The 16,051-nt window shown below is 39.0% G+C and overlaps 1 protein-coding gene across 6 annotated transcripts; it reads right to left on the minus strand.

Moving 5' to 3' along the window:
• Positions 1-2,365: 2,365 nt before the first annotated feature.
• On the minus strand, positions 2,366-15,468 carry sgo2 (shugoshin 2). Of its 6 annotated transcripts, none has more exons than XM_006805802.2 (11): positions 15,284-15,468; positions 10,654-10,770; positions 10,384-10,559; positions 10,161-10,235; positions 8,998-9,071; positions 6,489-6,533; positions 6,172-6,314; positions 4,260-6,083; positions 3,041-3,091; positions 2,716-2,836; positions 2,366-2,632 (listed from the first exon to the last, which is right to left on the minus strand). In XM_006805802.2, the coding sequence occupies exons 2-11, from the start codon at positions 10,736-10,738 to the stop codon at positions 2,524-2,526; spliced, it is 2,703 nt and encodes a 900-aa protein (XP_006805865.2). In that variant the 5' UTR covers positions 10,739-10,770; positions 15,284-15,468; the 3' UTR covers positions 2,366-2,523. The 6 variants fall into 6 exon arrangements, with proteins under 6 accessions (XP_006805865.2, XP_006805866.2, XP_087685960.1 ...); XM_006805803.3 differs by lacking the exon at positions 15,284-15,468 and adding an exon at positions 15,149-15,249; XM_087829834.1 differs by lacking the exon at positions 15,284-15,468 and adding an exon at positions 10,866-10,975.
• Between the last annotated feature and the right edge of the window lie 583 nt (positions 15,469-16,051).

The following is a 16,051-nucleotide window of genomic DNA, read 5'->3' on the forward strand; positions in this document are numbered from 1 at the left end:
GTTATTAACGATTAGTATGCAAAAACTGATGAGGGGCAAATAACCATTTCAATCCTTTAAAATTAATACCAAAACATACTTTAGTGGAACAAAGCAAGTAGATGTGAATTCTATCAGATGAGATTGGATAGTTTATCTCTTAATCCAGTGGTCCCTAAGGAAAGGCTTAATCTCAGACAATATTTCCACAGATCGGCCTTAAAGGTGTCGCAGACAAATACAACAAATAAAAATGTTACGACCAAGCAAAAACTATGGTATTTTGTAAATATAATGATAAACGCGAGTTCACTGTGTCACTTTATTATCAGCGTCCTCCTGAGATGCGCCAACTCTCAATGTTGTTGGCGCATTTCAGGAGGAGCATTTCCTCTCTGCCCCATAATGGTCTCTAGTCACCATGGAAACATTTCTTTCAGAATAATACACACAACTACACGGGTAAAGAACCAGGGAAACCGAGTTAACGATAAAAAAAACATGAAAACCATAAATATCACAGCCTCAACTCTCGCGACCCAGTACCAAACGACTCATGGACTGGTACCAGTCCGTGGCCCGGGGGTTGGAGACCGCTGTCTTAATCTATCAGGATGGCAATGAGCTTGCATCAGGCAGTTCACTTAAAATACAGGATTGATTAACTGATGATCTCACAGACAACCTGACACCCTTACTGGGCTCACTTCCTCTCTAATCAATGATTTCTGAATCCAAACTAGAATTCCTTTTCCCCGTGTAGCACATTTTAGATAAAGACAAAGAACAAACAGCAACACATTAAACACATGCACGTGTTTTCAAGAAAGATACTCACTCAACTGGTCAAAAGGAGATTACAGTACTTCACCTGACACGATCATACAAAATCCTAAACATAGACGACTGCAGTCACGCGACACTGAATCCTTTAACCTTTCTAGGTGGGACACAAGCTTTTAACATCAACGTCCAGCAGACTTCTCAGATGAACAGCATGGCCTGAATAATTTACAACAGACCTGTCAGTCTGATCATTACCAAACCAGACATCCCAAGGAAACAAGTGAAGCAGGGTACGTAGAAACACAAAGAGCAGTGACGTGCATAAATGTAGCAAGGGGAGAAAAACAACATAATAGCATATTGTAACTTTGGTACAAAGCTAAATTAGTACTTACACAAATGTATGTATGTATAAGCAGGAAAATGTCAGAGTACTACAAACCAGTACTGAAGTAGGACCTGGCATCCAGATATGTGGACGTCACATTTTGGGTTGTCTAAACCAAAATACTAAATTTTGCTCTACAAGGGCCTGATATCCACTTACGAGGACAGTATACTGCCACTGCTCTATCGAAATTTAAAACGGATGTCCTCATATGTGGATCTCATTTTTCTCAGAACCAAAAATCTGGTTTAAAAAAAAATCTGGTAATTCTTTGTTTCTACATTCATCAGGTCCCAATCAGCCCAAATAGCAAAGAGAAATTAAAAATGCATGCCATGAAAGAGTTCGGGTCTTAGGAGGTTAAGGAAACAGCAGCATTTTAGCAATGTAGTGACTGAGGTAAACCTTATTGTCTCTGCCAAGTAGGTTATGTGTGCATGTCATCATTCTGTCTGTAAACATGATAGATCAAGAAGTGAATGAATTCTAATAAAACTTTATAGGAGTGTAGATCCTGTTAACAACCCATTAAAATCTGTCAAGTTAATGACTCAGCTGTTGTCATAAACAAAGCCTTGTAACTTTGTACTTGTGTTAAACATTCTCAACACAAGTACTGTAAAAGGATTCAAACTATTATTTCATATTTGATCCCCGACCTCTCCTTCAAGGTCGCTCGATTGTTCTGAATGTCAAAACAATAACACAGAGCTATTTATCAAAACAATGTTTTTTACTGCTGTTGTTTGTATTGCCAACATACAACAATGATACATGGTGATTCTAAATACCAAATTTCCCCTTGTGGGACAATTAAAGGATTATTATTATTCTATTCTAAATATCAGATTACTTTATGACTTTGACTGTCGATTACAGTAACAGGTTCTAATTATTTGAATATTTAACAATATGACAATGTCCCTGAGGTATATATTTTTTCCTTTTTGATGCCAGTTTGATATTACTAAAAATTACACAAATTTTACTAAATGCTATACATGTGATATATGTGCATAAACAAAAAACCCAAATCCCTAAAAGTCCATCAACTGAGCTATGCTAGCATTAAAGATAAGATATACATTTTAAACCAGATTTGGGAAATTCTCTTTACAGAAGTTAACAATAATGACTACAATAGTTTTTAGTGACACTTTGTCTTGTTGAGTGTCAGCAGAACACAGCTTGAAGAAAAGACTCAAGAACAAATACTTCAAATTTCTACTTTAATGTGAAATGTAAAGCACTTAAAGACACACAATACTTTCTGGTTGAATCTGTAGAAAAATGATTTTAGCAAACAACTTTAATAAGAAAACAGCATAAAATCATTTTTAAAAACAGTAAAATGGAAAAAAGCCAAATTATCAGTTGACAGTCGTCGTCGTCATCTTCTTCTTCTTCTTCCGGCCATCCTTAAACACAGGAGAACTCAGGAATGTGGTGTCAGTGAATTTATCTCCACGCCTTATTTTGCTGATAGAAAACATAAATGAGGTTAATACTGTGCTGTTCTGGGTTTTCGCGGGGCCACCGATTTTAGACAGAAACATCCTCACCTGTTAAGAGGCGGCTCCTTGTAACTCACGGCACCCTTCCCAGGTCTCCGTCTCCTGCTTCTCTCTCCATTTTCACAGTCTGGTGTTGTAAAAGTGTTGGTTACTGTCGATAAGACTCTTCCTGCGGGGACAAACAATAAGAGCAATGCAGCCCCATAAGCTTGAAAATCCTATGTCACCGCTTTCACAAACTAGGGTTTCCGATGGGTTTGCAAAAAAATCACATGAATAGAACTGCAGTGAAATACAAAAACATACATAGACAGCAGGTAACCAATACGTTTAGAGGATACAAATTCAACCATAGTATCTCCATTTTACTCACTTCTTCCTGAGGTACTGCTAAGCACAGCATCATAGCATGCTCCATGCAGTGCTGAGGACAGACAGCAAACTGCTTAACAAATATCACTGGTAACTGTGGGCAGTATTTACAGTGTTTTGGGGTGCTGCCATCAGCTCTTGGGTTAGGGAACTAATTCTTTAGTCATGGTGAAGTATATCAGCTCACAGTCCCCGCAGGAACAGGGCAATAAGTGGGGCACTAATGTAAATATTAGCTTTGTTCATCTGCACAAAGGTTCAGCTCTGGGAAATGCAATGCTGAGGGACAAACTCATATTACTCTGTGCTTTGCTTCTCAGCTACCCTCTACATTTACTCATACTGCATTAGGGCTGTTCGATATAACGATATATATCGGATGACGATATAAAAACGTCTATCGTTTCATTTTACGCTATCGTTTCTTTCGTGGTGTCGCAAAATAAACTGTTTACGGCAATATTTTTTCATGGTTTTGATGGTCACTGTAGTGGCTATATTAATTTCTTAAAGTTCTCTCTTTCTCTTATATTTAATATAACCACACTACAGACGGACAAGCGATTGTTTTTATGCGTTGTCGTTAGCAACAACGATGGTGAAACCATCGCGTGTCCGCTTGTTTATTTTCCACATAAACTTTTCACAATAAAGCTCAAGATCCTGTTTCAAAATAAACTGGATCACGTGAAAGAGTATGCAGAGTATTGACGGATGAGAAGCAAAAAAGAGCCAGGTGCTAAAAAATAAACCTTAGACTCAAACGTTAGAACAGGCTTTTCCCCGCAGCACGCAGTGTAATAAATACTCACAAAGAAAACGGCGGCCGTTACAACTTATGTCTAAAAATGTATCGTTTCATGCATCGGTTAAAACACTCGACTCCAGGTACATGACGCGCAGCTGGAAACACTTCACGCAAGTCGAGCTGCCCGAGATTCACAGAATTTACAGAAAATGTTACATTTTTGTGATTTATATCGTTATTGGGACGATAGATGGATATGAGGATATGAGATTTTGGTCATATCGCACAGCCCTATTATGATAGCAAAATTCACAATCTGTCCTTATGTATATACTTTTCTGTTCAGATAAATAGATATCACCCATCTGTCACAAACGAAAACTAAAAATGTACAAACTCAGTAACATAAGAGCTGATGACAGAGCTGTGCTTGCATTAGACTGCACTGCTGTAAATAAAGACTGTTCCACACCTGGAGAGGCTTCAGCCGTTCCAATTGTCGCAAGCCTGCCTGGTGTTTCCCTGCTTGGAGTGGCGGGTAGAGAGTCCACATCGATGTGAGCTGTGCTGTTATCCACGTCCAGCCACGGCGGCAGCTCATCCATCAGCAGGTCGCCCACATTCTGATGAACTGACTGGTCGCTAGTGTCCACCGTGTGAGTGCAGGTGTCCGATGCATTCGACATCCTGGTGATGTTTTCAGAACTACATCCACTTCTGTTCTTAGTTTTCCGTCTGTAGACAACAAAAGTCTTCCTGGGATATCTGGTTTCCGTGGCTGTGTTCAGCATGAATACATTTCTAGATGATGTGGGACTCGAATCCCTCCTGGACTGCGAATCATTCAAATGTTCAAAGATTTCATGCTTTTCGCTGATGACAGAATGTGAGTTGAGCATTTGTAAATCATGTAATTGATCTTTAGCGATTTCAGAATCAAGGCAGAGAGCGGAGGCGTCTCTAGGGTCAGGAGGATAACATGTTTCACTCTCAGATCTTAAGTCTTTGTTGTCTTTTTTCTTCGTCTTGTCATCTAACAAGTCATCACCCTCTTCTCGCTGCACCACTTTGTTCCTGCAGGGCTGCCCTGTTTTGTCTCTCCTGGATTTTTTAGGTTTTTGAAACTGTGACCCTAAAGCCGCCTGCCAGTCCAGTGGCAGTGCTTCACCACTGTCACCGCTACTCGAGTCTTCTCGACAGTTCCCAAAGTCCTGAGTGGCCACCCAGGATCGCTTCCCAGAGCGCCGAGTCTTTGAACGATTGCTTGATGCTAAATGTCCAACAACGCTTTTCTTCATGACTGCTTCTTCTGCCTGAGAGCTAGATCCTGTAGGAGGCGCCACATCATGCTCTGGTGAGTTACTGTCGCCGGTTATTGAGATAACAAATGTCTCCCTGCATCTTGATTTGTGACCTCCCCTAGAATTAGTAACAGTATTAGTTTTGCTAAAGGACAGACGCGCCGCGTGCTCTGACTCTGGTTGTGCACAAAGCAGAGCGTCCTCCGAGACTTGAGACTGTAAGCTTTCGTCTCCTGCTTTAGGTTTTTGGACTTTCTCCTGGTGGGATTGGCTGCTCTCACTTTCATCAGACGGCACAGTGAATGTTTTCCTGGTTACTGAAGAGGCCCTCTTTCCTTTAGCTCTGGACTTCCTGCATGTTATTTTGGAACTTGCTTCTTCAGCCACACTTCTGCTGGTGCTTGAAAACCTAATTTTAGGATCAGAGAAGTAATCTTCCACATCCATTTGGTCTACATTTGTGATGTTAGTGCGGTCAGAAGATTTGACTTTATCCTTTGATACTTTCTGATGCTTGCCCAGTTTAGGAATGCGAGTGACAGTGGCAGTACTTTGATCCTTCAACGGCTTTTTATGTGCTTGTAACAAAGATGCAGACTTCTGCACTTCTATACTTGAGCCGCAGCTTTGCTCCTTGTCCTTTCTGCCAGAGCTGACTTTTTTTTTCGCTTTGGTTTCCACAGTGACTATCTCAGTGGCTTCACTTAAGGTCATCTCCATGGTTGCATTGAGCAAAACAGTTTTCTCTTGATTTTTGCCAAGCTGTGTTTCACTTTCCATGGTGGAGACACTGGGAAGATTCTGATCTCCAGAAAGGGATGGTGTGGATTTTTCACAAGTCTGACTGTTCTGAACAGAGACGACGGAATGAATATCAGCCTGGGACTGAGAGGGATTCTCCACATCTTCCCTCGGAGTATTGGCCATGCCAGACGCTTCTATGTGGGCAGTCTGTGCGCACTGGGTGGACAGCCTTTTTTCAGCTTCTGTGTTATCTGCACATAAAGCAGAGTACATCAGCATTTCACATCATCAACATTTTACAGTTAACACTAAAACTTTCAATGCTTAAATCACGCCTACCGTTGCAAACATCAGTCGACTTTTCACATGTATTTGGAAAAGTAGAGACGTCCTCGTTGATGGCATTTTCAAGCAGGGCAGATGTTGTGTTTTTGCTGGTACACCACAAATTCCTTGAAACATCTGTCTGCAGCGGTAACTGACTAAAATGGGGCGAAAAGGCAAGATATTAAAAATATATATAAATTTTTTTCTTTCTTTCAACTCACTAGTGAATGCAGGTGCCACCCCTCAGCCTCCTAGTAGACTCAAACTTGTCTGAGATTTTTAGGAGATGCATCTGTGGAATCAACTGTGAAATCCTACATTGCATTCACAAGCTTGGGTCCACCTGACAGGGCGATGACAACAGGGCGATGCAGCTGAGGGGTAAAAAAAATTTCACACTTGGGTATTGCTTTTATAAGTCTGGTTTAGTGACAGCAGTCTGACACTGTTATTATTATTATCATCATCGTTTCTCACAGCTTCTCTCCACACTGTTAATGGAAGTAGTAGAGCAACTTTTCACAGTGCATCAGGTAACATATATTGAGATGTCTTGCAGCTATATTTTGGAGTTTGGGGACCCTATATGTAACTATAAGAATGTCTCCCAAACTTGACAAATATTAACCTACAGTCTATAAACAGAACGTGTGATAATCCACTTGTCGTTATAGAGCAAGATCTCGCTCTATGTCGAGGCTAAGGTATTTTAAGTAAATGCTAAATTGACCACTGTTAGGCCGTGTGCGTGCGCAAACATTTCTGTCACTGAAAACAGAATTTTACAGTCAAGTCCTAAAGTATTTGGGCAATGACACACTTTGCACAGGCTCAAAAGTAATTTGACAAGCTACCAATTATAAGATTGCTTTCAATACTCAAATTTGTTGAAAATCCTTTTTAGTTAATGACCGCATAAAGTCTAGAACTGGTAGACATCACCAAATGCTGTGTTTCCTTTTTGGAGTTGAAAAGTTAAACTCCATATTCCTCAAGCAAAATTAAGGTAGCACATAGATCACACGTTTGATCTTGATGAATGGAAAATCCAAGGTGAACATCTTTCCTGATATTTTATACATATATTACCAGTTAAAAGTTTGGACACAGCTTCTCATTTAATGTTTTTTCTTTATTTTCATGAGTATTTATATTGTAGATTCTCATTGAAGACATCAGAACTATGAATAAACACATACGGAATTATGTAGTAAAAAAACACATTTTAGATTCTTCGTACCAGCCACCCTTTGCTTTGCAAACTGTTGGCATTCTCTCCATGAGCTTCATGAGGTAGTCACCTAAAATGGTTTTCCAACACTCTTGAAGGAGTTCCCAGAGACGCTGAGCACTTGTTGGCCCTTTTGCCTTGCCACAGCCTGGAGGTGTGTTTGGGGTCACAGTCCTGTTTAAAAAAAAATTAACAATGGTCCAACTAAACGCAAACTCAATGGCATGACGCTGCAGGATGCTGTGCTGTGGTAGCCATGCTGTTTCAGTGTGGCTTCAGTTTTGAATAAATCCCCAACAGTGTCACCAGCAAAGCACCCCCATACCCTCCTCTATACTTCACAGTGGGAACCATGAATGTAAAGAACATCCATTCATCTTTTCTGCACAAAGACACGGGTGGAACCAAAGATCTCAAATTTGGACTCATCAGACCAAAGCACAGATTTCCACTGGTCTAATGTCCATTCCTTGTGTTTCTTGGCCCAAACAAATCTGTTCTGCTTGTTGCTTTTCCTTAGTTGTGGTTTCTTAGCAGCTGTTTGACCATAAAGTCCTGATTCACACAGTCTCCTCTGAACAGCTGATGTAGAGATGTGTCTTCTACTGGAACTCTGTGTGGCGTCTATCTGGGCTCTAATCCAAGGTTCAACACAACTTCTGCACAACACAACTGATGGTCCCAACCTCATTAAGAATAAACTCTGACAGGCACACCTGTGAGGTGAAACCATTTCAGGTGACTACATAATGAAGCGCACTGAGAGAAGGCCGAGGGTTTGCAGCGCTGTCAACAAAGCAAAGGGTGTCTACTTTGAGGAATCTAAAAAATAAGACATATTTAGATTTTTTTAAAGATTCTTTGCTAAATAATTCCACATATCTTGCTTCATATATTTGTTGTCTTCAGTTTTTATCTACAATATTATTTTTTACTACAAAAGTAGTAAAAATAAAGACAAACCCTTAAATAAGGTAGTGTATAACACTAAAATGGGTCTTAAAGTGTGTAAATGAAAACCCTGGTTTTTCCCCTTGTGCCATTAAGGCCATTCTCCCAACACTTAATCTCGATTTAACAGGTGGGTTGAGGCTGATACTTTTTCACATAAATCTGGGTGGGTTTGGATAGTTTCCCTGAATAAATCATCATTTAGAAACTGCATTTTTTATTTACTTTGCCCAACATTAAAATTTGTTTGATGACCTGAAAAATGGTTTGGATTTTTTTTGTTTTTTTTTTGCAAATATGCAAAAAACAGGGAGGGGCAAATACGTTCTCACAGCACTGTGTACTTGTTTTAATAAGAAAAGCAACTGAAGCTGTCAGTAAGATAAAAACATTGTATTCTTGTCTGTGTCTATTCAATAATGTGCTGTTTTTAAAAGTGATAAATGTTACTAAGTCTGTCATTGACTTTTATGGAAACATGACCAGGCTACACATTCTGACCCACTTAGGTGGCGTCACTGAAGTGACCTTAATAAAAAAGGAGTGCAAGTCTGAAAAGTGTAAAAGAAATGTCAATGCCATTCAGAGATGCCTAAGCTAAATCAGTGGTTCTCATTGCAAAGAGGCGATCACTGTGAACTCAGTTCATTTCTGACCTTCCAGCTGCAAGATTTTCCCTTCTGATGTCACCAGACGAGATCCGGGGATCTCCTGAAAGGCTCTGAGAATCCTGTGAGAAGCAAATGTTAGTATGGTTTGATATTGCAATGCATTTTCTTCTACTTTTGTTCAAACTTAAGTGGCTTTCAGTCTAAACTTTTCCTAGGATCCAAGAAATGTTCACACAGGAAGCGATTCACTTGTACCGCATCATTTCATAGCTGACAGTTGGTCACTTGTTGACATTCCAGGCTTAGTTGTCTAGATAATCCTCCAATGCAATTACAAATCAATCTCACAGTCTCACTGTGAAATTAAGAAAAGTTCAAGTTGGGACCCAAACACTGCACACCAGCAGCAGTTATTTCATGCTGTTTCTGAATGTCACCGACTGTCTATGGTCTCCAGTTGCCAAGTCGCTGCTAATCTTTTCCTTGGTGCATCGTTATCCCCTCAGAGGATGAATGTTTGACTGCCAGTGCTACAGTACAGAGTGTGTGTGATGCTAAATTAGAGGTGCAGCCAATATTTCATTACAATCACTGCAAGCCAGCACACATCATGCGCAGCTTCCTACACATCTGAAGTAGCTATGGGAAACTTTTAGAGCCCGACCGATATATCAGCCAATATTAGCAATCTGTTGATAATCATTTTCATTTATCTGCTGATAAATTAAAATGTATAATAACCGTTCAACCAGTTATCAGTAGTGACACAGAATAGTTTGTCCGTCAGAGGTCAGGCAGAACTCAAACAAGTAATCCACGACTTGTGCATACTATCGTCATAAGGGCTCATAATTAGCTACAAAGGATCAGTTTAGGGAAATTTGTTTTCTGTGCCTGAAATTAAAAAACAAATATGGATTTTTAAATAATCAAATATCAGTATCATTACATGTCTTTCAAATCCTGTATTGGTGAGGCTCTAAAAAAATTCATCTGTCAGCTGACAAGTTGTAAAGATTAAAGATAAGTTGTAGAGTTGTAGAAGTTAAGAGTTTGCCAGCCTTGAACAGTCCTGAAGTTATGTGCATCAGTAGGAAACCCTGCATTGTGCCAGTTTTAAGTAAATTTTTCAGCAGCGCTCACCAAAATGTCACAAATATGTCAATATGCCACAGAAACTGTAAATGTGTATTGAATGAAATCCTTACGCTGTCAGAGAACAGGTCTGCCACCATGTCCAGGTGCTGCAAAGCATTACTACGGAAGTTGTTCAAGACAAGGAGCTGCAAGAGGAAAACAAGACGCTCTGCGGTCAATGCAATCAATCCAGCGGAGCATCGCTGCACTATTCTTTGCATCATGACCAGTAACTGTCTACTCAGAACTTTCTGTCTACTGCTGTAGAAGAACACAAGCAAACGACAAACGCACCAGTTTTCTGTGCTTGTATTTCTTGGTGGCTAATTCAAAGCAGAGAGCGTCCACTTGTTTCTGCAGGTACATGACCTCCATCTCCAGCTGGCTGCTTCTCCTCCTCTGAGCTTGCAAGGCCAGAGCTAAGGCTTTGTTGTTGGTCTTCAAAGAGACCTTGAAGAAGGACGAGGTATCTGGTGCGGAAACACGACAGTATTTGCGTTTGGCATTTACATGAACTCTTCTTTCAGCAAATTTCTGAGATCCAAAAAAAGCAAACAGACTCACTGAGAAGCTTATTTTTTATCTTGGATGCTGCAGTTGAAGTCTGCTTGGTAGCCTTCGAGGCCATCATAGTCTTCAAAGAAAACATTATCAGATGAACAGGAAGACTCGATCAAAAACCTGAAAAAGATGCACACGTTAGTCATTGAACACAGTAATTAAGAACACCCAGCAGCATGCATGTGTTTGTCTTTCCTGTGATGCTGTCAAGTCACCAGAAACTGTATTTAAAAGATGGACATAAGCATGCTGGCATCATCCACTGCTTAGTCAAGTCCTGATGTGAAGCATCAGCCTGATCATCTTGGTATTTTCAAATCGGACATGACAGTGGATCTATGGAGGGAAATTAGGCTACGTTCACACTGCAGGTCTTAATGCTCAATTCCGATTTTTTGATCAAATCTGATTTTTTTGTCTGCTTGTTCACACTACAAATAAAATGTGACAGCAAACGCGCTAGTGTGAACCCTCAAAGCGGCCCGCATGCGCAAAAGAAGACGTCATACACAACGCGCTCTGTTTAGACCCAGACCAAACTGATGGCCCTTAATATAAAGACGTGTTTCAGATTTTACGTTTCCCAATTTAGCTTTAAGTTGTAAAGTTATTTTATTTTTTACAAATGGCCTAATAATTATCCTTATTGCTGTTTTAGAGGAGCGGTGCTTCAAAGGATAGTTGCAGATTACTGTCAGAATCTGCAGATTATACAGTACAAATAAAATGTTCACATTTCTCCAACGTTGTCTTCCCAACAGTTTCACTGGATGGCCAGGAAGCGTTCGCAATGTCTTCTCCGGCGCTGATAATTGGCGTCTGTCTTGTGTCAGTGATGTAAAAGACGGATTTAATGCGACATGACCGTTCAAACAGCAATCGCTTTCTAAAACATCAGATATGTATCGGATTTAGTACCACATACGAAAGTGACCCAGATCGGATTTGAAAATATCGGATTTGTGCTGTTCACATTGTCATACCATGATGGGATATGGGTCGCATAGGGTCAAAAAAGTCAGATTTGATGCGCTTTCGCCTGCAGTGTGAACGTAGCCTTAGTCTCAAAAGTGTTGCAGCCATGTAAGATATGATCCACAAGCATAAAGATTTGTGTGTAACTTTGAGTACCCACAAATCCCTGTTCTCATGCACACACAAATACAGAGCAATTTGAACGCACAAAACTATTGTACAAACGCATGTATCAAACCCTGAATAAACAGTGACCATTTATACACACATTTTCACAGTTCAACTTATCAAAACTGATTGTTTTTGTTTACTAAAAATATTTGCAATGTTCATTTCCTTTGCTTACAGATCGCTAAATACACGTGCAAGAAACACCTGATGTGTACAGGTCACGCTGCATGTGCATGTGGAGTTTTGAGACACATTTCACAATGCCAGCTTGCACGTCCAAAAATGAAAGCTGGATTCAAGTGCTATTGGAAAACTGGGACATCTGGGCTTCCAGCGGATTCCTGTTTTTTCAAATAAAACACATATTTATTTCTAAATAAGCAAACCAGTTGATTACCCATCATCCACTTTACCAATTTACCAGTTAAATGTGCCATACGTTAGCATGTATGGCATATGTCTTAACTAACCTATCGCCACTTAGTGGACAATCTTCTGCTGGGAAAAGGGTCAGAGCCCAGCTGAAGATGGGAGAGCACCCTGGTTGAACATTCCTGTGGCTCATCCTCTGAAGTGAATATGTGCTAGCTAAGCTGTTGTATATTTTGAATATAGAAATGATCCCAGTGATGTGAGATAACACTTTCATATTCATCCAATCATTCCTCGATAACAGCAGATTAATATTAACATTACCTGAATGCGTAATAAACAGTCGATCATTGTTATCAAATCAGCTGTATCAGCAATACAGTTTGAAGAGTATGTCTGCTGTTTCTAAACTATCACCATTTTGTCAGAATGATTTCCCATCGGAAGATTATTCACTAAGGTGTTACAGCTTATTTAAGCCATATATGAACTCTCATATACTACTGCATGGCATATTTAATTGATAAATGTATCATTTGTAGTAAAGAAGTGATGAACTCCTCTGTTTATTTAGAAATAAACACCCATTTTATTTATTTATTTATTAAACACAGGGAACCCACAGGTCCCAGTTTTCCAGCAGCACTTAAATGCAGTTCATATTTGTGGATCTGTGGGAAGCTGGCAGTATGAAGAGCCTCAGAATTCCACATGCACATGCAAAGTGATGTTCTATGTGTATCATGCAATATGTGCATTCATATTTTTGTGAGCAAAAATCACAAAGCAAATAACTTTAGGCATTTTACACACAGGGAGCTTTCCGAAAGAGAAAATGATTAGATTTGTGGAGCTAAACTTAAATATGTGTGCGTAAATATCACTCAGGTTTTACATTTGTAAAATAGTTTTCTTTGTGTTCACACTGCCCTGCATTTGTGTGTAGATTGGACCATTTTTTGCGAGTATTCAGAATTACAACCAAATCTTTACAGACATTTGTGACTTAATGCATGCTTGTCAATCATATCACATACATTTGTCAACCTTTTGAGACTAATTTCACACAATATTGCTCTGAGAAACTAACGTTGGTTTTGATAGGTCATTGGCTAAAAGTTGTTTCACTCTGCTTTATCTTCTCTTCTGACTCAAATGGGACAAAAATAGTAGAAAATGAAAAACATACTGTATTTAATATGACGTAAAACTAGTGACTGAGACAATAAACTCAACAAAAAATGTTTATTGATGTCATAAATCAGTGAAATTCTAGAATCCGACCAATATATTAAATATTAGTCTAACTTAGCTCTTCTAACAGCATTTATAACAACTATGAAATTAAACTGTTAAGAGTGTTGACATTGTGCAATGTGTAGAACACCACAAAGACAACAACCAGCTGATCCAAGCAGAGTCGGACAGAATGCAGATGCATAATTCACAGCTAGTTGTGATGGTAAACAAAACTGTTTTTAAAATGCACTGTTATATTATCTTAGTAAGGAATCATAAGGGATATTAGGGAAACCTGTTTATATTTTGTGTGTCTGAATGAAAGAAAGCTTTTTAAATCATCAAACATTAATATCAGGATTGATCTTTAAAAATCCTATATCAGTCAGGCTCTGCTGTCTTCAAGTCAATTTCTCTGAAACCAGACTTCTTTTTTTTGTTTTTTTTACAAAAATAGTGGTCACCTTTTGATGGCTAAAAGAAAAAACATGCAGGTTTCTGACTTGCTAACTGGATATCACCAGTTAAGTCATATCATAAGGGACATCCACACAGGAAAAGGTGATTCGAATTTTATTTAAATAATAATAATAATGGATTGCATTTATATAGCGCTTTTCGGGGCCCTCAAAGCACTTTACATTTCCACTATTCATTCACTCTCACATTCACACACTGGTGGAGGCAAGCTACAGTTGTAGCCACAGCTGCCCTGGGGCAGACTATTTGTGGCCATCTAAATAGGTGTGGGCAATGAATTATCCAAAGGGGACACATGACAAACTGGGGCTGTTTTGGAGGCCCACAGCAATAAGATTAACTCGGTTCCGCTCAACACTGATTTTATCTCTTTATAGGCTTATTGCTGCAGTCTACCACAACAGTGCCAAATTTTTATGTGGTCCTTTGGGAAAATTAATTACCCACCCCTGCTGTATAAAGTATACAGAAATGATGGTGACTTAATAATGGGGGCAAATCACAAGTTAAACTTTTCTCAGCTTTAAAACTACCCACTGAGGCAAGCAGCAATGAGGGTAAAAGGTACTGTTGACTGGTATGTGATGGTTACCTAGGCAACCAGAGGATGGCATAGCCACTAACAACCAAATGTTATCTTAAAAGTCATGCATGACAATGTGGACGAGGTTTAGTGGCACAATGACCATAAAATTTGAAAAGTGCTTGTCATTAACAGTTTGGGGTTTTTTTTCATAAGAGTAACTTATTAATACTGTATCTACTACATTAACCATCACAAACAAACGGGTAACAATATAAAGGAAAGACGAGGCGAATCTTATAAAGATGTAGCCCACCGCATGCCACCACAACAGCTTGTAGTGTCCTCTCCCACTGCTTGAAGGATGAAACAATTCTTCCAAAATGTATTCTGTCATTAGATCTTTCATCCCATCACTGTCAAACTTCCCATAAGCGAAGTTATCATATAAGTTATAGTATATAACTTATTCAATATGTACCGCTTAATGGGTGCAGATTTGCAGTGACTCTTCTCTATTACAGGACACATCGACCCAAATCATGCAGTAGCATAACTAAACCGACACATTCTTTCATTGTACGTTGTCAAGGATTCATGTTTTCCTTAAACTGTCTGGATATCTTTTTTCTTACATAACTCGTCTTGTACCTGCTTTCAAAAATAAAAAATACCCATGTAACCCACTGTGATTAAGTAATAGTTTTTAAATAAAACAATCATAAGATATGTGATTACCTCGGCTCACAATCCGGAAGTTTTTTATAATTTGTCTGCACTGTGCTTCTGTTAACATTAGCTTAGCTTACTTAGGCTAAATCTGCTAGCACGTTCGTGTAACCGGCGTATTCTCGCAATTTGGTCAAAACTTACGGTAACTTCAGCCACTGGTAAGACTTGCCTCTGGAAAATCTTAGTAACTACCCTTCATAGCCACGTAAACTGACGTTCAAATCGACTCAAACAAGGCTAATCATGACTTTACCGAATAAAAATGTAACGCTGCTGATTGCTTTTTAAACATAAACAAAAAGTCAGCTGGGCTTCCACGCAAGCGTTACAGGGCGTGTCCAACAATCTGAAAACCAATCAGAAACGATGTAAGCTGTTCCCCGAACTTGTTTTGTCAGGCAGCTCAAAGCTAGAAGTCACCAGGTTTTAGCGCAGATGTTTAACTTTACTGACAAACTTAAGTTAAGAGTGAAATAATATTAAAAATAAACCGATAACAACTTATTTCATATAAAAGACTAAATTCAGAGGTTTAGTCTTCGAACAGTTTGGCTACACAAAGTTTGTCTGACAAAGCTGAATGTAGGAAAAGACAAAAATTATAAAATTGAAAGTTTTAGCTCACAGAAGAGACACTTTTGTGACATTAAATAAATAAGAATAGAAATAATCCACAAAATGTTCCCCTTTTCACTCAAAAATGCAATTTTACATTGTATGAGTTATCCATTTACAAAAGGAAAAACAAAAGAAGAAATTACATGAAGAATAATAAGAATAAGTACAGCGGCATCATTTAACAACATAAATACCACAACATTTTTAGTAAAAGTTGGTCAGACTTTGTAGTTTTCTACAAAAACCTCTTATTTGGTTGTACTGACTTTAGCGAGAAGCGTTTTACCTTAT

This window comes from Neolamprologus brichardi, chromosome 16 (genome assembly GCF_056152115.1).
Source record: "Neolamprologus brichardi isolate AB-2024 chromosome 16, ASM5615211v1, whole genome shotgun sequence".
Taxonomy (NCBI): Eukaryota; Metazoa; Chordata; class Actinopteri; order Cichliformes; family Cichlidae; genus Neolamprologus; species Neolamprologus brichardi.